The sequence below is a fragment of the Panthera tigris genome, chromosome D4 (genome assembly GCF_018350195.1).
Source record: "Panthera tigris isolate Pti1 chromosome D4, P.tigris_Pti1_mat1.1, whole genome shotgun sequence".
Classification (NCBI taxonomy): Eukaryota; Metazoa; Chordata; class Mammalia; order Carnivora; family Felidae; genus Panthera; species Panthera tigris.
This window is the reverse complement of record NC_056672.1, coordinates 12666632-12688443: the sequence shown is the minus strand read 5'-3', so window position 1 is coordinate 12688443 and position 21812 is coordinate 12666632. Positions and strand designations below refer to the sequence as shown.

Genomic DNA, 21812 nt, shown 5'->3' with positions numbered 1-21812 from the left:
TGAGATCATGACCTGAGCTGAAGTCGGACGCTTACCCGACTGAGCCACCCAGGTGCCCCAAGATGTGTGGGAGTTTAAACATGTCCTATTCCCTTCCAGTTCGCTGGCAGCCCTGAAAATCAACTGCCCACAATCACAGTGAAATCAAATCAGCTACTTAATGGCCACTGTAGAGGTCAGAACAAGGTTAGAAAGTTTTCAAGCTCTCATTCTCAGATAAGTGCCATTATCTGATCCGTCGGCACTTACTCGAAAACCTTACTTGCAAAGGTTGTCTTTTTTTGATGTGACTCCACCACAGCTGGAAGTCTTTCCCCTGAAGGCATTTGTCAAAGACAATCAGTGGCCAGTGTTTTAACACCACAGTTGTTTCCTGACGAATAACAGTTGTGGCAAAGCTAACCAAAAAAACTTAAAAAGCTGGAGAGGACACCCATAGCAGACTCTGGAAGCTCCTGAGAATCTAGAAGGCTATATGAGTAGGACAGTGCGCATGCCTAGGATGGTACACATTCTCCAGAAAGACTGGAGGAGATCCTAAGCTCTCACAGAGGCTCTGTGCACACAAAGAATGTCTCACCTTGAGGCTATGTGCAAGTAGGAAGTGAAACCCAAAACAGAGCTGTAAACTAGCACTGGATATTAACCAAAGTTTGCAACAACCCAGGGAGCATTTACTGAATCTTGGTGGAAAGTAAAAACACTGCCCTGCTATGTGTTGAAGGTGTGACCCAACATGCATGAGGAGACACTCAATCAACAAAGACTGGGAGACAGAGTGGTTGCAATCATTTAAGGAAATATCTGCCCAGTATACTAACTCAGCACAGACTTCCGTTGTCATGCACAACAAAAACTACAAATTTCAAAGCATCAGTTAGGAAAGTAACTAAAGCAACAGCAACAAAAACATCATCAACAAACAGCAACAAAAGCCTGGGGAGGGAAGGACAAATGATTTCAGTTGCCACATCATGCTATTTAAACTGCCAGTTTCAACAAAAACAAAATATAGGTCATACACCAGAAAATTAGCAGTCAATAGAAAATATCCCCGAGGAAGTCCAGAAATAGACTTACAAAGTAAAGACTTTACAACAACTATTTTAAAAATGTTTTCAATGAACTAAAGAAAACCATGTCTAGATTACTAAAGACAAGCAAATAATGTCTCAATGAATAGAGGATTAATAGAGGAATCAAGTATAAAAAAGAGCCAACTAGAAACTGTGGAGTTGAAAAGTACAGTAACTGAAATAAAAAAATCACTAGTGGAGCTAAAAGCAGATCTGAATAAGCAAAACAAAGGGAAACTGAACATCAGTCACTTGAGATTATCCAGTTTGATGAAAAGAAAACAAATGAATAAAATGTGTATCAAAGTGTACCATCATGTAGATCGAAATACGCAGAATAGGAATCTCAGGAGAGAACAAAAAACAGGCAGAATGACTACCTGAGGAAATTAAAAACCCCAAACTTCCCAACTTTGATCTAAAACATTAATCTGCATATCCAAAAAGCTAAATAACTTCCCAGTAGGATAAAGTGAAAAACATCATTGTTAACTGCTAAAAGACAAAACGTTGAAAGCAAGATAAAAGTAACTCATCAAGTACAAGGGATCCCCAAGAAGATTAACAGCTGACTCCTTCCTCATCAGAAACCAAGGAGGCTAGAGGGCAACAGGATGTCATACTCAAAGCGCTGGGAGGAAAAAAAAACAAGAATTCTGTATCCAGTAAAACTATCCTTCAAAAACAAAGAATAATTTAAGACATTGCTAGATAAATGGGAACCGGGATAATTCATCACTAGCACACCTGCCCTACAAGAAATCCTAAAGTCAGTCTTTCATGCCAAGATGAAAGGACAGTAGACAGCAACGTGAATCTATACAAAGAAACAAAGAGCACCAGTAAAGGTAACTACATAATTAATATACAAAATAGTTAAAATGTATCTGTTGTTTGTAACTTTTTTTCTCTTTTCTGATTTAAAAGATAAATCAGTCCTGGTACTGATAAAAAAGATACAGTTGGTCTTACTCCCTAGTTCCTGGTTTGGAGTTCTTAACATCCTTGAAATTGCCTGAGTGACAGGAGTATCTTTTGTTATTGATACTGAGCACGTCTGAACATGCTTGATTTTATGCCAATAAGATGATTCTTGGAAGGGCCCCGAGATCGCTTCAGAATGGGGACTGGTTGTCCGAAGAATCAACCACAAGATCAGAGGGCTGGAACTTTCAGCCCCATGCCCTGACCTCCTGGAGGAGAAAAGAACTGGAGATGGAGTTCATTTACCAATGGCCAATAATTTATTCAATTATGCCTACATAATAAAACGTCAATAAAAACTCATAATAAAATGTCAATAAAAACGACAAAGTTCTGGAGCTTCTGGGTTGGTGAAGAGGTCAATATGCCGGGAAGACAAAGCACCTAGTAGAGGTGAACGAAAGCTCTGAACACCCCACCCCCATATCTTGTCCTACGCATCTCTTCCATCTGGCTGTTACTGAGTTGTATCCTTTATAATCAACCAGCAGTTGTTAGGGCACCTTGGTTGGTTCAACTGATAGAGCATGAGACTCCTGATCTCAGGGTTTTGAGTTCAAGTCCCACACTGGGTGTAGAGATTAATTAAAAATTTAAAATTCTTGGGGCACCAGGGTGGCTCAAACAGTTAAGTGTCCGACTTCAGCTCAGGTCACGATCTCACGGTTCAAGAGTTTGAGCCCACGTCAGGCTCTGTACTGACAGCTCGGAGCCTGGAACCTGCTTCGGATTCTGTCTCCCTCTCGGCCCCTCCCTGGCTCACTCGCTCGGTCTCTCTTCCTCTCTCATAAGTAAATAAACATTTAAAAAAATTTTTTAATTAAAAAATAAAAATTAAAAAATTTTTTAAAAATTAAAAAATTAAAAAAAACCCAAAAAATAAAAAAAAAACCCAAAAAACAAAAAAAAGGGAATTGTTAGGTGTAACATTTTCCTGGGCTCTGTGAGTCACTGTAATGAATGTAGAACCTAAAGGGGGACCGTGGGAATCCCTGCACTTGTAGTCAAGTCCAGCAGAAGTGCAGGTATCAATAACAAAAGATACTCCTGTCACTCAGGCAATTTCAAGGATGTTAAGAACTCCAAACCAGGAACTAGGGAGTAAGACCAACTGTATCTTTTTTATCAGTACCAGGACTGATTTATCTTTTATCTTGCCCTGGGTCCTGGGTCCTTGAGACTAATATATGAAGCAAAGGCTGTCCTATGGGACCAAGCCCTTAGCTTATAGAGTCTGCTCTAATTCCAGGTAGTTAGTATCCAAACTGAATTGAATGTAGGACACGGCTCGTGTCAGAGAATCAAACATCATTACAAAAACAAAACTGCATGAAGAAATAATTACAAACTGTGCTAACAGGCTTATACTAATTAAAGTACAATTTGTAGGACAGTAACAGCACAAAGGAGGGAGAATGGAATGGAGCTATGTATAGGGGCAAAGTTTTGCACACTACTGAAATTAAGTTGGTATTAATATAAATTAGATTACTATAAATTAAGATACTGTTATCCTAAAGGCAGCCACAAAGAAAATAGCTCAAAAAATACATGGTAAAGAAGTGAATTTAAATGGTACAACAGAAAATGCTTATTAACATAAAGTAGTAATGGAGAACTAGAGGAACAAAAAAGTCCTAAGATACACTGGAAACAAATTAGCAAAAATGCTGCCTTGCCAGTAATTACATCAAATGGATTAAACACTCCCAATTAAAGGCAGGAAGAGGCAAAATGGATACAGAAGATGGCTAGGTAGGAGGATCTTGAGCTCATTTTGTCCCAAAGACACATCAAGGTAACAGTAACATCTATGAAACTAACCCTGAAAGCAATCTGAAAGACTAGCAAAACACATCTTCCACAGTCAACTGAAAAGAGGAGGCCACAGAGAAAATGATGGGAAGGGGACACCTGGGTGGCTTAGTTGGCTAAGCGTCCAACTTTGGCTCAGGTCATGATCTCACAGTTCATGGAGTTTGAGCCCTCTCGTTGGGCTCTCTGCTGTCAGCATGGAGCCCGCTTCAGATCCTCTGTCTCCCTGGCTCTCTGCCCCTCCCCCACTCGTGTGCATTTGCAAGTTCTCTCTCTCTCTCAAAAATCAACAAACATTAAAGGAAAAAAAAAAAAAAAAAAAAGAGAGTAAGGGCAGAGACACTTCTGGGAAGTAAAGCCCTGGAGGGAATAACCACAAATGGCAAGGACCCTACAAGCACAGAGAAGTGAGAGGATCAGACTCCACACCAGCCAATCCTGGCACTGGGAAGACGGTAACATGTGGCTTTAAAAATCAGCAGAATTTGGGGCGCCTGGGTGGCTCAGTCGGTTAAGCGTCCGACTTTGGCTCATGATCAAACAGTTCGTGGGTTTGAGCCCCACGTTGGACTCTGCGCTGACAGCTCAGAGCCTAGAGCCTGCGTCTGATTCTGTCTCCCTCTCTTTCTGCCCCTCTCCAATTTGCGTGTGTGTAAAAAAAAAAAAAAAAAAAAAAAAAAAAAAAAAATCAGCAGAATTTAACTCTGAAAGAGCCAGAGGGCAAGAGGAAATTCAGCCTGTGCCCTTAAAGAGCCAGCATAACAAAAAAAAAACTCTGCTCAGGACAGTACAGAAGCAGCAGTTTGAGAAGTACCTGGGGTGTAAGACAAGGGAATTTACTGACCAATCTTAGAATGTGTACCGAAGGGGCAGGGATCTTCAGGAGATCTCTGCAGGAACAAAAGTGCTGGCGATGCCGCAGATGACGCTGCCCTTCCATTCCCTCCGTTTAGGTAGCTTGTCTGCCGGCACTAACACTCCATCTACCTTGCTAGCATCACATGCTCCGCCCGAGCAGTCTCCTGGGGCCAGCCCACCCAAACCACTGCTCCTAACCCACCATATGCTGCGGACAGCCCCAGCAGTTAGTGGTGCCACTCCAAAGTGACTCCTGCCCTGGGGGGGACATAACCCCACACACCTGCACATCCGCAGTTCCAGAAGCCCAGACTCTTAGCTGGCTGTGCAGGGAGCCAGTTATGGCCTTTGACGCTCCTGCAAGTATGGAATCGAGGCTAACTGTAGACACCTAGGCTGCTGGCAAGTCCTGCCCACCAGCAAGCCTGAGGCAACCTCAGGCCTCAGGGCAGGGACCAAACCCCGCCTAGTGCACCCACACCAAATATTTGGGGTCACTGCAGCCAGCAAGGCCAGAGGTGAGAGAGGCTCAGTCACAAGAGCAGGGCATACACAGCCCACACAGAGGGCACTCCTGGAACACCAAATTCTGGAGACCAGTGGGCGATTACGCTATAGGGTACCACAGGACCACCTTCTACACAAGGCCATGACTTTCAAGACTAGGAGATGCAGCTGACCTACTTAATACATAGAAACAAAAAACAAAATGAGATAGTGGTATGTCCCAAATGAAAGAACAAGACAAAATTCACAAAGCTAAATGCAAAGGAGATAAACAACATGCCTAATAAAGAATTTAGGGGCACCTGGGTGACTCAGCTGGTTAAATGCCAGACTCTAGGTTTTTTTGGCTCAGGTCTCATGGTTCATGAGATCGAGCCAGGCACTGGGCTCTGCACCGACAGCATGGAGTCTACTTAGGATTCTCTCTCTCCCTCTCTCTCTGCCCCTCCCCTGCTCATGTCTGTCTTTCTCTCTCTCTCTCAAAATAAATAACTTAAAAAAAAAAAACCCTCAAAACAAAGGTAACAAAAATTGGGACTTCAGAAAACAGATGATCTCAATGAGAACTTCAACAAAGAAAATATGACAGAGTAGAAGAATTTAATAACTAAAATAAAAAATATACTAAAGGAATCAACAGATTAGAGGATGTATCAATGATCTGGTAGGGTAATGGAAAGCAATCAAGCTGAATATCAAAAAGAAAAAATAATATATAAATGCGGCTAGGTTAAGGGAACTCAGCAACATCATTAAGCATAATAACATTCACATTATAGGGATCCCAGAAAGAGAAGAGAGAGTGGGGCGGCTGGGTGGCTCAGTCGGTTGGGTGTCTGACTTTGGCTCAGGTCATCATCTTGTGTTCTGTGGGTTTGAGACCCACGTGGGCTCTGTGCTGACAGCTCGGAGCCTGAAGCCTGCTTCAGATTCTGTGTCTCCCTCTCTCTCTGCCCCTCCCTCACTTATGCTCAGTCTCTGTCTCTCTCTCAAAAATAAGTAAACATTAAAAAGAGAGAGAGAGAGAGAAGAGAAGAGAGAAAAAAGGGGGCAGAAAACTTATTTTAAAAAATACCAGCTAAAAAATTTCCTAATCTGGGGAAGGAAAAACATCCAAGTCTAGGAACCACTGACAGCCCCTAACAAGATAAATCCCAGGAGGACCACACCAAGATACATAATAATTAAAATGCCAAAAAGTAATGATAAAGAGAAAATTTTTAGAGGAGCAAGAGAAAAGTTAAATACAAGAGAAACCTCCTAAGGCTATCAGGTGATTTTTCAGCAGAAACTCTGCCTGCCAAAAGGGAGGGTCAGTGATATATTCAAAGTGCCGATAAGAAAAAACTCACAACCAAGAATACTCTACCCAGCAAAGTTATCATTTAGAATAGGAGGAGAGAGAAAAGAGTTTTTCACACAAACAAAAGTTAATAGAGTTCTCACTAAACTTAACAGGAGCTCTTTAAGTTGTGAGAAAAGGCCATAACTAGAAGAAAATGACGAAACGAAAAAAGTCTCATAGGTAAAAGCAAACATCTACTAAAAGGTAGATTAATCACTTATAAAGTCAGTATGGAAGTTAAAATACAAAAGTAGTAAAATCAATTACACTTACAAAAATTAGTCAAGGGATACCCAAATAAAAAGATGTAAAGTACAGTATCATATACATAAAATGTGAAAGGGGGAGCAAAAATGTGATTTTAGAATGTGTCTGAATTTAAGGAACCACTAACTTAAAATAGACTGCTACACACATATGATGCTATATATGAACTCAGTGGTATCCACAAATCAAAAACCTAAAATAGATACACAAAAGGGGCGCCTGGGTGGCTCAGTCGGTTAAGCGGCCGACTTTGGCTCAGGTCATGATCTCGCGGTCCGTGAGTTCGAGCCCCACATCGGGCTCTGTGCTGACAGCTCAGAGCCTGGAGCCTGTTTCAGATTCTGTGTCTCCCTCTCTCTGACCCTCCCCTGTTCATGCTCTGTCTCTCTCTGTCTCAAAAATAAATAAAACGTTAAAAAAAATTTTTTTAAATAAAAAATAAAATAGATACACAAAAAAACACAGAAAGGAATACAAGCATAACACTAAACAAAAATTTCAACCATAATATAAGAGCAAGAGAAGAAATGAACAGAACTACAAAAAGAACCAGAAAACAATATAAACAAAACAACAATAAGTACATACCTGTCAATAATTACTTCAAATGTAAATGGATTAAGCACTCCAGTCAAAAGACAAAGGATGACTAAATGGATTTAAAAAAAAAAAAAAACCCATGTATATGCTGCTTTTAAGAGACTCACCTCAGACATCAAGACACCTACAGACCAAAGTGAAGGGATGGAAAAAGATATTCCATGCAAATAAAGCAGAACAACAAAAAGCAAGGGTCGCAGTGTGTGTATCAGACAAAACAGACATTAAAACAAATACTAAAGCAAGAGACAAAGAACTACAGCACTACACACTGATAAAGAGATCAGTCCAGCAAGAAGATATAACAACTGTAAATAACTATGTAACCAACAAAGGAGCAACTAAATACATAAAGTAAAGATTAACAGACAAAGTGAGAAATTAATAGTAGAGGACTTTAACACCTCATCAATGGATAAGATCATCCAGACAAAAAAAAAAAAAAAAAAATCAACCAAGAAACAGTAGCTTTGATCAACACTTAGATTAGATGGATCTAACAGATACATACAATACATTCCATCCAAAAACAGAATACACATTCTTTTCAAGTGCACACAGAACATTCTCCAGAATAGATCACATTGGGCCACAAAGTCTCAATAATTAAGAAGACTGAAATCATATCATATCAAGCACCTTTTCTGATTACAATGGTATAAAGTTAGAAATCAATTACAAGAAAAATCTGGAAAGAACATAAGCACATGGAAGCTAAACAAAATGTTACTTAACAATGAACGGGTCAACCAAGAAATCAAGGAAATAAAAAAATACACAGAGGCAAAAGAAAATGAAAACACAATGGGCCAAAATCTTTGGGACGCAGTAAAAGCAGTTCTAAGAGGGAATTTCATAGTGATTCCGGGCCTATCTCCACAAGGAAATCTCAAACAACCTAACCTTACACTGCAAGAAGCTAGAAAAAGAACAAAGCAAACCCAAAGCTAGTAAAAGGAAGAAAATAATAAAGATGAAAGTAGAAACAAATGAAATATAGAAAGATAAAAAAAGATAAAAGAAACCAAGACCTGGTTCTTTGAAAAGATTAAACAAAATCGATAAACCTTTAGCTGAACGCATCAAGAAAAAAAAAAGGGAGGACTCAAACAAAATCTCAAGTGAAGGAAAAGAAATAATGGACACCACAGAAATATAAATAAGAAAATATTATGAAAAATTGTAGGCCAACAAATAGGACAACCTAGGAGGAATGGATAAATCCCTAGAAACCTATAACTTCCCAAAATCAGGAAGAAACAGAAAATTCAAACAGACCAAACACTAGTAATGAAATTGAATCACTACTCAAAAATCTCTCAGCAAACAAGGCCAGGACCAGATGGCTTCACAGGTGAAATCTACTACACATTTAAAGAGTTAATACCTATTCTCAAACTATTCCAAAAATTGGAACAGAAAATAAAACTTCCAAATTCATTCTATGAGGCCAGCATTTCGCTAATACCAAAACCAAAGATACTACCAACCAACCAACCAACCAACCAACCAAAAAACTACAGGCCAGTATCTGATGAATACAGATGCAAAATCCTCAACAAAGTACAGTATTAGCAATCCAAATTCGACAGCACATTAAAAGGATCATTCACCATGACCAAGTAGAAGTTATTCCATGGATGCAAGGTGGTTCGATATTCGCAAATCAATCAATGTGATACTCTGGTATAAAAATCCTACCACCATCTCAATATATGCAGAAAAACACATGTGACAAAATACAACATCCATTCATGTTTAAAGAGAAACATAACATAATAAAGACTATCTACGAAAAACCCATATCTAACATCACACTCGATGAAGAACTGAAAGCTTTTCCTTTAAGATCAAGAACAAGAAAAGAACATCCACTATCACCACTTTTATTCAACATAATACTGGAAGTTGTAGCTGCAACAACCAAACAAGAAAAATAAAAGACATCCAAACTGGTAAAAGAAGTAAAAATTGTCACTATCTGCAGATGGCGTGACACTAACATACAGAAAACTCTAACGCCTCCACCAAAAAACTGTTAGAACTGATAAGTGAATTCAGTAAAGACGCAGAATACAAAATTAATATAAAGAAATCTGTTGCATTTCCATACACTATTAATATAAGGGCAAAAAGAGAAATTAAGAAAATGATCCTATTTATAACTGCACCCCCAAAATATAAAATACCGAGGAATAAATTTAACCAAGGAGGTGAAAGACATACACTCTGAAAACTATAACACACTGATAAAAGAAACCAAAGGTGACACAAATGAAAGACAGACCATGCTCATGGAATGGAAGAATTAGTATCATTAAATTGTTCTGTTGTCCAAAACAATCTACAGATTCAATGCAATCCCTATGAAAATACCAAGAGCATTTTTCCACAGAATTAGAATAATCCTAAACTTTGGATGGAAACATAAAAGATCTTGAATAGCCAAAGAAAATTTGAAAGAAAGCAAAGCTGGAAGTATCTCAATCCCAAATTTTAGGATATACTACAAAGCTATAGTGATCAAAACAGTACGGTACCAGTCCAAAAAAACAGGCACACTGATCAGTGGAACAGAACACAGAGCCTGGAAATAAACCCACACCCATATAGTCAATCTACAACAAAGGAGGAAAGAATATACAATAAAGACAAGACAGTCTTTTCAATAAATGCTGTTGATAAAACTCAACAGCTACGTGTAAAAGAATGAAACTGGGCTGCTTCCTTACACCATACACAAAAATTAACTAAAATGGATTAAATTCCCTAAATATAAGACCTGAAACCATAAAACTCCTAGAAGACAGCATAGGCAGTAATTTTTTTGACATTGTCCTCAGCAAGGTATTTATGGCTATGTCTCCTCAGGCAAGGGAAAACAAAAGCAAAAATAAATATTGGGGCCTAATGGTATACCAAATACAACTACTAGTATACCAAAATGAAAAGCTTTTGCACAGTGAAGGAAACTATCAACAAAACAAAAAGGCAATCTAGTGAACAAAAAGATGTTTGCATGCAATACAAGGTTAATACCCAATCTGATAAGAAGTTAATATCCAATATATAAAGATCTTATGCAACTCAACACCAAAAAAAACTACAAAAAAAACAACCAACCTGATTAACACATGGGCAGAGAACCTGAACAGACATTTTCCCAAAGCAGACATACAGATGGCCAAAAGATAAATAAAAAGGTGCTCAACATCTCTCATCATTGGGGAAATGCAAATCAAAACCACAATGAGTGAACACTTAGCACCAGTCAGAAAGGTTAGTATCAAAAAGGCAATTAACAAGCGTTGGCAAGGATGTAACCATTGTGTTCTGCTGGTAGGAATATAAAATGGTGCCGACCATTTGTCACTGTGGACAACAGTATACAGGTTCCCTGAAAACTTAAAAATAAAAAACAGAAATGCTGTAAGACCCAGTAATTCCACTACCCAAAGAAAACGAAAACACCAGTTTGAAAATATATATGCACCCCTACGTTTACCGTAGCATTATTTACAACAGGCAAAATATGGAAGCAACCTAAGTGTCCATCCGTAAATGAATGGATAAAGAACACACACACACACACACACACACACACACACACACACACACCAGAATATTACTTAGCCATAAAAAAGAATGAGATCTTTCCATTTGCAACAACATAAATGGACTTAGAGGCATTATGCTAAGTGAAATAAGTCAAAGACAAATGCCATATGATTTCACTTATATATGGAATTTAAAAAACACACAAATGAACAAAGACTCTTAAGTACAAAAAACAAACTGGTGGTTGCCAAAAGGGAGTGAGTGGGGTGATGGGTGAAGTAAAGGGGATTAAGGAGATAAAAACCTCCAGTTATAAAATAAACCACAGAGATGAAAAGAACATAAGGAAACAGTCAATAATATTGGAATAACATCATATGATGATAGGTGATGACTACACTTACGATAAGCAAGGAGTAATACACAGAACTGTTGAATCAGTATGTGGTACACCCGAAACCAGCATAACACTGTATGTTAATATTTATTTCAATTAGACAAAGGAAAAGGTGTGATCCACCAGAAATACATTTTAATTTTTTTTTCAACATTTATTTTTGAGGGAGAGAGAAAGAGAGACAGAGAGAGACAGAGTGTGAGCAGGGGAGGGGCAGAGAGAAAGGGAGACACAGAATCCAAAGCAGGCTCCAGGCTCCGAGCTGTTAGCACAGAGCCCAACGTGGGGCTCAAACCCACGAACAGTAATATCATGACCTGAGCCGAAGTTGGATGCTTAACCGACTAAGCCACCCAGGTGCCCTAGGAAACACATTTTAGATTTGAAGACACAAATAGGTTTAAAGTAAAAGGATGAAACTTTCTATAGTCAAACAGAACTCTTCATTTCCCCCCTCTTTGCAATCCTCATTTCAGTACAAGGAACAACTATCCATCCAATTGTGAAGTGAAAATGTTAGATGTGATCCTTGATTCCTCCACAATTCAATCCTTCTATCTACTCCCTCAGCAAATTTTGTGGTTCAGTTTTCTAAATTAGCTTGTCAACTGCTACCACGTGAGGGGAAGCCACCGTTCTCATGTGCCTAGCCTACCTCGGCAGCCTCATAACTGAACCCTCTACTTTTTTGTCCCACATGATCCATTCTCCATAAGGCAATCCTGGATGTTATTAAAAAATATATGAAATACTGTTTCTCTCTGGCTTAAAAACCTCCAACACCCTCTGAGTTTCTCACAGCATTTAGAATCAAATTTAATTTCCCTTCTTTTTTCTTCAAGGGCCTATCTCTTAAATCTGCTGTTTCTCAGGAACAATACTGGACCTCGTGGGACACACAGGAAAGATTGTCAAAGTGTTAAGAAAAAACAATTTAGAATTTAGAATTTGATTCATCAATATTAATATTCTAGAATGAGTGCAAAAGATGTAGTTTCCAACACATAAGGCCTCAGAAAGTTCATCACCCAAAGCGTATTTCTAAAACACCCACAGAAAATATCCAGCAAGAAAAAAAACAACAAAAAAACCACCTCCTAAGAGGCAGAAGGATGATATAAGTACTATGATCGAAAAAGCCAATAAAACATATTAAGTCTAAATAACCACAGATGGTAAAAAATAACATTTTAAATAACTGACAAGTAAAATTTCTGAGTACAGACATGGAGTGGAGGAAGAGAAAGTATCTTAATTAAATGGAAGAATACAAATGCTGATAACTATGAAAAACATGTTATTTAAACTTTGAAAGTAATCAGTAGAATAGGCTTAGAATATATAACTTTAGGGGAAAAATGGAGTAAGAAAACCTTTATCAACAGCAACAGAAAGTAGGAAGGGAAGCAGGAGAAATCAAACAAAAAGCATAGTAAGTAGAAAACAACAGTAAATGGAACTGGTTCAACTCCCTTACTGTATGAAAAAGTGTCAACACACGAAATTAACAAAAACTACAAAACAAAACCCAGTATATACTACTCATACCAGATCAAATAAATCAAAACATGATGCAGAAGTAACAAAACACCATAGTTTTAAAATCTAGGAAGCAAAAACTAATATAATTTTGAGGCAAAATAGACATATCTACACTCACAGAAAGTATTTCACTTTAAAAATGGATAAATCAGGTAGGTAAGAAAGTATGTAGAACATCTGCATAATATAAGCATGGTAAATCTGTTCTAACACATATGTAAGTATATTCATACATACATATAAATATATATACACACACACATATAAAACTCCACACCTAAAGACTGAATACACATTCTTTTTGAATATATATATAGAACATGTATAAAACCAAATATACAAGTCCAAAGAGATCTCAAAATATCTACAATTAAGTCGACATTTATTAACCATCAAGGAACAGAATTAGAATTCTACATTAAGGTTTTGAAATTACATATTCATAGACATTAAAACAGTATGAACTCCTATATAACCTTAAATGAATGAAAATATTAAACTGAAAATATAAAATCTTAAAGGGAAAAGCAAGAAATGCACTTATCAACACATAGGAGATACAACCAAGTGATAACGAGAAAAGTATTTATACCCTAAAATGTTATTTATTAAAAGTTAATAAAAGTTAAAAATGAAATAACTTATAAAAATGTCAAGCCCTAACAAATACATTAGGGAAAAAAAAGACAATATTGGTCCAAGGAGCGTTAAACTATTTAAGAAGTCAGCATAACACTGAAAAACCAGTTAAGGATGAAACAAAAGAAAATTTTAGGCCAATCTCACATGGTGCGAAAAATCCTAAATACAAGATTTTCTAGTTGAATCCAGCAATATATTAAAATACCAAGTAAGATGTGTGACAGAAACATAAGGATGGTTTAATTACACAACTTATCAACCTGTATTCCTGTTCAGGGTTTTAAAGATGAAATCTTTATGCCTTTTCCCTTCTAAACTCTAAAAAAAAAGGGTTCACTCCCACAAGGATAGAGGGAACAAGGGAGGAGACACCAGCAATTGGGGGATTTCAATAACATTCAGAAAAGGAGAGACAGCACAGGGACAACTAATTTAGCAGCTTAGTTAGTCTAAGAGCCACAGGGTAAAAGGCATGAAAGGACACGGAAAAGACGACTCTTCCAAAACAAAAACCAAAATACAAATCCCAGAGACTCTCAACAACTAGGAGATGGCAAGTACAAAAGGACTGCCCTGCCCTACCTCCTGCACCCCATCCGTACAGACAACCTGAGCACCTGACACGGACGGCCTAGCTTCTGCCATGGAAATGTGAGGTTTATTCTCTGGAGAAATTAAATGAGAGGTGCCTGCCTGGGCTTTGAAGATGAAGGCACAGAAAAAAGGGTGAGGCTGAAAACTGGAAGATTAACATAATGCTTCAACTGCCAGGAATGCTTCAGGTTATACACCTTTCCCTAAGAGAGGTAATTCACATTTTAGTTTCTCAATGGTTCTGAAGAACAAAACCCCACATATAGCTGGGGATCTCTTAGCTAAAAAGCCCGTCTTCTTGCATAGTCATCCTAAAATAATTCTGGCATCAAGCCCCACACCTGTGCACAAAGAATCTGCATTAGCTTTGTAATGTCCTATGTTAACATAAACAGAATCTCTTAAAATTTAATTTCTGCTACTGAGATAACTAAATCCAATTCTACCATTAAAAAACTATAGCCACCCAGTTACAAAGATCATAATGCTTATTGATAAGTAGTTTTGAGAATTTTTCCTAATTACCCTCTGTGCAACTTCTCTACTTCCAGATCTTAGTATCCCTCACAGATTAAGAGGCAGAGAATGAAGAAAACTTTAAACAACTCCCAAACAAAAAGTTGTCCCATAATCCAGACCCGAACACAAAAAAGTTAGGGTAAATTAGCATAATAAAAATGTCAATACAAAATCTTACCTGTTTATCTTTCCTTTCTATAATATCTTGCTTTTGTTTGCATTTTTGAGATGTCTCTTTAATATCTGTTGCCTGTAAGATTGAACCAGAAGGAGGAGGGGAATTTAGTTAAAATCTCAAGCAAGCAAATTATGTGGCCCAGCCATCAAAATATTAAATTAACCCACAATGCTTTTTCATGATTTCTTTCAAACCAAATTCATAATCATCACCAAAAATACTAAGTTACCTGCAAATCTATAAAAGGTTATTCCTATTGATATTAACAACAGCTGTAGCAATATGCATACATATGTTTTCTTTATTTCTTCACATTTATTATCTCATGTTATTTCATCTGATCCTAAAAATAATCCTATTAGGACAGCAGGAGCCCACAGTTTAAACCATTCTTAACATCTGATTCCAAAATCTCCCTAAAGTTAACAGCCATGACCATAAAAATTTTTAATTTAGGTTTAAAATGTTTAGTTTATTTGTTTTGAGAGAGAGAGAGAGAGCGCGCGCGAAAGAGAGAGAATGCGTGTGTGTGCGTGGGAGGGGCAGAAAGAAAGGAAGAGAGAATCCTAAGCAGGTTCTGCACCGGCTCAGAAACCCCAAGATCATGACCTCAGGCAAACCAAGAGTCAGTTGCTTAACCAACTGAGCCACTCAAGCACCCCTTAGGTTTAAATGTTTTAAATACATTTTTTAAAAAATAGTATATTCCATATGCCACAGAATATGGCATAGAATACATAGAATACTATGTATTCTAAGACACACAAGGTTTTCTACAATACGCTCACAAAAGGAGTTCAATGTTTCTAGGAACACGACTCTGAATCCTCTTATAATTAAAACAATCACATTTCAGTTTTCCCTTTTGTATCTTGGAATTTCCATAAAGTAGCAATTGTCCAAATGTGGCGATTAGACCCTAAGAACCCTGTGGTGGCCGAATTCAGTCAGAGAATGTAAACGATGAAAGCTACAAGTCCATCTACAAAATATCTTAAAAGATGGCAAAAGAGCTCTTGTATTTGCTAAAATAAAACACAGAAAATCCAAAAATGAGCCACAGAAGTACCTTCTCTTTGATTCGAGCCTCCAAACTGTGACGCTGCCTCTCAATTTCTTCAATTCGACGTGTCATAGGGATCTGCCCTTCTTTAAGTTTTCTGACCTCTTCCTTCACTCGGTCTCGAGCTAGCTTTACTTCTTCATACTCCTGACGGACATTTTCATATTCCTTGCAATTAATTCAAAAAACAGAAGTTAATGCACTACTAGCTTAAACTAAGTCATATACTAAAATCAAGGTGCAGGAAAAACCAAATCTATGAAAAAACCCTTTTGATATCCTTTTGGCAGGTCCACAAGTATAAAGTTTGCCATAAGAAACAACGTCAGATATAGTGAATTCCAACGACATATAAAGAAGCTTGACACTCTCTTAGTACTTGTCTCTATTACGAGGTCAGACTCCAACTTCCATCCCTTCCGGGTTCTGAAACTTACACACTAATTGCTACTAAAATAAGGGTTTCCTCTCGTCTCTCAATAGAGGAAGGATATCAGAACTTACAAATAAACAAAAGAAATTCAATTATGAAAAGTAAAAATGAAAAAAAAACAAGGAAAATGGGTCAAAAGGAGAACAAAAAGCAGCATGCAGGTAAAAATGAGGCTTGTCATGTCACAGGAATTAATAAATATTTGCTAAAAAATAACAAAAGTAAGTGGAGTACTAAGGGAGCACAGAGTAAGAATGAACGGGAGGAAGAAAAGATTATAAACATGTGAGTAAATTTTTAAAAAACGAAAAAAGATTGAAATCAATCTTAGAAAGAAAAGGATTAACCAAAAGACTTTAAAGGAGAAACATAAAGTAGGTTTAAGACTAATAATGGACATAGGAAAATGTAATCAAAACAAGCTAAAGAAAGGAAAAAGTTTAAGAATAATGGGATCGTGGGACAGGAGAGGGTGATGAGGTGGGGGGAGAAAGGCCACAAATACAGCCACTCATTTTTCCATTCTATTAACAATTATTTCCATCCTAAGCCTGGAACAAACATTATGAAACTTCCTCAATCTGTTCCGCCCATCAAAAAGAAATGCACTGAGAGAACTGACTCTTGAGTCCAAACTATGGCCTGGGACACTATTCATCATAGGGTGATTAGGAAGAAAACAGCAGCATCAATAAGCTTATGAAGCAGGAGTAGAGAATCACAGCACATAGCGTGCAGCTCCTTCCAGACCAAAAGTCAGTATCAGTAGTATACGCCAAGTGAATTCTCAGCGACCTAAGGACACTCCAAGAGTTAATTTTTATATGTGTAAACATTTTTAGATCATTACATTTTATAAAACAAAACTACCTGTTGAGGACTCGTATCCAGAAAAATAAAGAGCACAATCAACTGTTACCCGTTATACAAGTATACAGCTACATCATACCACAGAGACAAACTTTATGATGATTTTTAAGGCAAAAATGAACAAAAACACCTAATCTGAATACAGAGCAATTAGTGCCTTCTTCATAGCTTTTCTGCCAGTAAAAAGAATCACTATTTTTGCCTCTGATAATTAAGACTTACCACCCATGGTCTTTTCGCTTCAAGCATCTCGATCAAATCTAAATGTCGCTTACGTTCATAGAATCTCTCCACATCTTGTTTATATCTTTCATTCCTCTGAATCATTTTCTCTAGATATTCAGTTTTCTCTTTGCACGAGGTCTAAAACAAATATGTAACAAATCGCTTAACTGAGAAGACAACAGGTCAAATCTTTTAATAATGAAAGACAATGCTAGCAAAATTTCACAATAAAGAATTTCACAGGAGTTCTTAAGAACTGTGTAAAACTAACATGCATGCGTGAGTTCTGGTCTAGGCTCTACAATTTATTAGTCGGGCAACTGTGAGGAAGCCCTGCCACACCTGAGCCTAGAGTCTTCCTGCCTAAAGAGAAGACAGGTATCTGCCCCACTCGCCTCAAGGGCACAAGTGATGTACTTACTGTAAGTGCAAGTTCAACAAAAGCTGGAACGTGAAAAGTAGTATATTAAGATTTGTATGTTATGAACACTCATGACTTAAGGACTAAGAAATGAGACGAAGGAAGGTAAGATCTGGCTTTCAGACTGCGAGTTCACAAGCGCAAAGATGTACTCAGAACCTAGTACAATACATGCTTGCGTTCTTTCAGAGGATGGCAGCGGTCTCGGTGAGTGTTTCAGATGGAGTACAGTGGTCCCTCCCCTATCTGTGGGGAATACAGCTCCAAACCACTAGATGATGCCCGAAACCACAATAGTACCAAACCCTACATACCTGGTTTTCCCTATACATGCATACCTATGATAAAGCTTAATTTATAAATGAGACACAGAGACTGACAATAACATGGCAGAATAACTGTAACAATATGCTGTAATAAAAGTCATGTGGATGTGGTCTCTCTCAAAATACTGGACTGTTGTCACCCTTCTGCTTGTGATGACTGACATGAGTGATAAAATGCCACGTGAAGTGAGGTGACCGACAGAGGCACTGTGATGTAATGTCAGATTATTGCTGTACTTGTGACAATATGTCAGGAGGATCATCTGCTTCTAGACTGCGAGTGACCGCAGGTAAATGAAATGGCAGTAACTAAAAGCATGAAGGGGAGGGTGGGGCAACTAATGTATGAGACTGGTCCATGGGGGCAAAGGTAAAAAGACTTAATAAGTATCTAGAGCAATATAAAATAATTACTACTCCTTGGGTCATTCAGTCTGATTAAGTATAATAAATATTAAATTACAACAATATGCATATTATTAAGTATGGGCAGTTACGGTGTAAGAGAAAGCATTTGTTTATAAGGTGTCTGATTACAAAAATATACTGGATTTATTTTAGTGGCTGGGACATGGAGAATGATTCATTACACAAAACACCTTTTAAAAGGGTATTCTATAAAAGGACTCATAAAGTCTAACCTACCTCCTGCAACTGAAAAAATATAGAAATGGTTCAAAAGAGACACTGTGTCAAAAGCTACAGGGTATCTGCTGTACTCCCCCAAAGCCTTTTGGGTCCTGACTCATGGCAGATGTTAAAGAAATGCTAAATGAGTAAAAGAATAATATTGAAACTTCCTGAGAGGTAAAAACATACTTTAAAATAATATGATTGGTTCTTTAGAAATTTAATTCGTAACATGTGTTTGATGAAATGGTAGTCAGATTTTTCAAACTTTCCATGATCAAATCCATTTCTCACTTTTTGTCACCTAGTTTAATGTTAGCAATAAAATCCTACGTGAGAAAAAAAATCACAAATAAATGAAGTCACTCAATGAATCGGAGCTCCTATTCACTCTCCCACATTATGAAAGACAAAAATCAGTGAGGAATAATAGAAATGAGTTGTCTATTTATAAATACCTCTAGTTGTTTTTCTTTCTCCCTGAAGTTTTTGAGTTCACAGTGGTATCTGTGCATTTCTGGAGGTCCAATGGACTTCTCAGTAGCTTCAAGGAGTTCAATTTTACTCAGTTTAGCAAATTCTCCAACTTTATCCTAGAGCACAAAATTTAAATATCAACAACTATTATCACTTATAAATATCTTCAAAACATGTATCATTCAATGATCGCACCTGTCAAGATGAAACTTTGAAAAGAAAAAAATTATAAGATGTGCCAATATAAATGTCCCGCATACACTATTCTTTAAAATGATAAATATAAACTTAGGGTATGAACTCTCATCTTTCTGAGAACCTTTTAAAAATTTCTATGCCAATATTTCTAAGGCAAAGTGTTTATATACACATAATAAATAGCTTGGGAATAAAAGAAAAAACAGTCCCCTGGATTGAAATGATCATTATCTACCACTCATCAGTTGGAATGTTAGAAGTTAAGAAAAAAGACATTTCAAACATCTCCTTCATATCAGACACCAGCTAACAATGCTTTCAAATTTTAAATCTGTATTTAATTTGGACATATGTAATCAAATCATTGTTTCCGAATGGAAAATATGAACTATGATTCAGACACTAGACAGCACTCAAAGATGTAATAACATTCACTTCAACATTTAACATCTAATGTGCATTTTCAGGATATTTTTACTAAAATTTAAAATATGACAAAGTTTTAGAAGGCACACATAACCGATTTAAGAGTTTTAGTGTATCAAGTATACTTGATGTATTTATACAAAAACACGATTAAGAAGTTATTTATTAACAAAATTTTAAGAGACTACAAAGTGTAAGCACATGGTCATCCAAGTTACTCTACTTCAAAACAATACAACTTGATACCCTTTACAATATTCTGCAATTGAGACTTTCAACTTCTTATCACTTCAAATCACTACAATAAGATCATAATAGGAGATGAGATGCTATCTTTTACAAAGAACAGTGAGTATTAACATTACCAGGCTGTGAGTTTAAATGGCACCCATGACAACATCTCGTGAAAAGTATTTCTATTCTCATATGGCATGAAGAGGAAGAAACATGCAATTTTCCCATCTGTACATTGATTTCTCTCATACCTGAGGTAGAAACTGGCAAAGATTGCCCACTTGAATATTTAAGGCTGCAACTTGCTCTTCCACCACTTTCTGGGTTGTAGATTTTTTGTTGATGAACCAAGATGACTGATTTTTTGCCACGTCAATTTCACGGGTGATGGTAAGATTTCCAGAATTTCTGAACCTATTTAAAAAATAATTTAAAAATCCTTATATTCAGAATTACATGTATCACTTTAGAAATAAAATTTCCAAAATTCTCTTGCAACAAAGGTTGCCAGACAGGATTGTTACTACAATTTTTATTCCTTCTGATATTTTGGCCCCTCCAAAGAAGGAAATCTTGATATTTTATTGGTAATAATACTTAATTGACCACACGTAAGTTACCACAGATTCAACATCACAATTATTTAAACTGTTACAGCAAATGCCAATACTAATTTCCAAACACTGACAGAGAATTTATATATCTGAAGTTATTTATCCTTTAAATTATGTTATTCTCCAATCACATGCGTTGACTGCAATTCAAAACAGGTTGGCATATTAAAGCATATAAAAACTAAATGCTGAAACTTCCACTACTTGGAAAATATATGAATAGAAACCAATTCTTGCATAAGCACTTCCAGACATCAGAACTAGCCCAGTCATACAGGTAGCCCATGCCTTCCTCATCACGTACTCTACTCTGAATTCAGAGGAGACCACAACATACAGCCTTATAAAGGAACATTAAGCAATACAGAATCTGAAAGAAGGGTATTTACTTATTTCTTGCTTTTAGAAGTACTACTGCTCCACACCTCCCATCCATCTTCTTCACTGGGAATCAGCAGCATGTGGTAGAAAGATAAATTATTGGTATTCAATGGCTAAATGACAATGATAATTTGTAAATGTTGTGTATATAGACTATATTGTAATCAGAACACTCCAAACATTAAGATTTCACAACTTAAAAAAAAGTCGTTTTAAATTTTCATTTCCAGCAGAATGACTAATGAAGTACCCTTCCTGAGCTTCTTGCTGTAAACTACGAATAATGAAATATTAAAATATGTTCACAAATGCATTTATGAGTTAGCTTGAAAGTAAGTAATTCTGGCCAAAATCCCAATGCAGGTGGAGATCCAGAAGTGGAAAAATGAAAATGGCTTTTACCCTGGGAGCATGTATTCCACCAAACAACCTTACACATTTTCATAATCACCCAGGAGAGGGGCTGCAGAGGAGGCCTACAGCTACCCAAAGTAGAGGGTCTAATAAAAACCAGCCCCAGAAGACTACACCCTCATGGAAGGGTAAACTAGAAGTACACCACCACCATCACCAGACCCAGCGAAGTGCCTGTCGCAAACTATGGCTTGGACGGAAAAAGTCTCTCCTGACAC

General features: G+C 37.2%; 1 protein-coding gene across 3 annotated transcripts in view; it reads right to left on the bottom strand.

Annotated features, from left to right (window-relative positions):
- SMC5 (structural maintenance of chromosomes 5) overlaps positions 1-21812 on the bottom strand; it is a 95485-nt gene that overhangs the window by 50476 nt on the left and 23197 nt on the right. For 2 of the 3 annotated variants that reach the window (XM_042965309.1, XM_042965310.1), the window contains exons 4-8: positions 20437-20599; positions 19309-19443; positions 17471-17611; positions 15952-16113; positions 14883-14954 (exon numbers count right to left, since the gene is read on the bottom strand). In XM_042965309.1, the coding sequence (XP_042821243.1) occupies positions 14883-14954; positions 15952-16113; positions 17471-17611; positions 19309-19443; positions 20437-20599 (673 nt within the window). Of the gene's footprint in view, positions 1-14882; positions 14955-15951; positions 16114-17470; positions 17612-19308; positions 19444-20436; positions 20600-21188; positions 21320-21812 lie in introns of those variants that run through there. The other variant, XM_042965313.1, reaches the window with a different exon arrangement.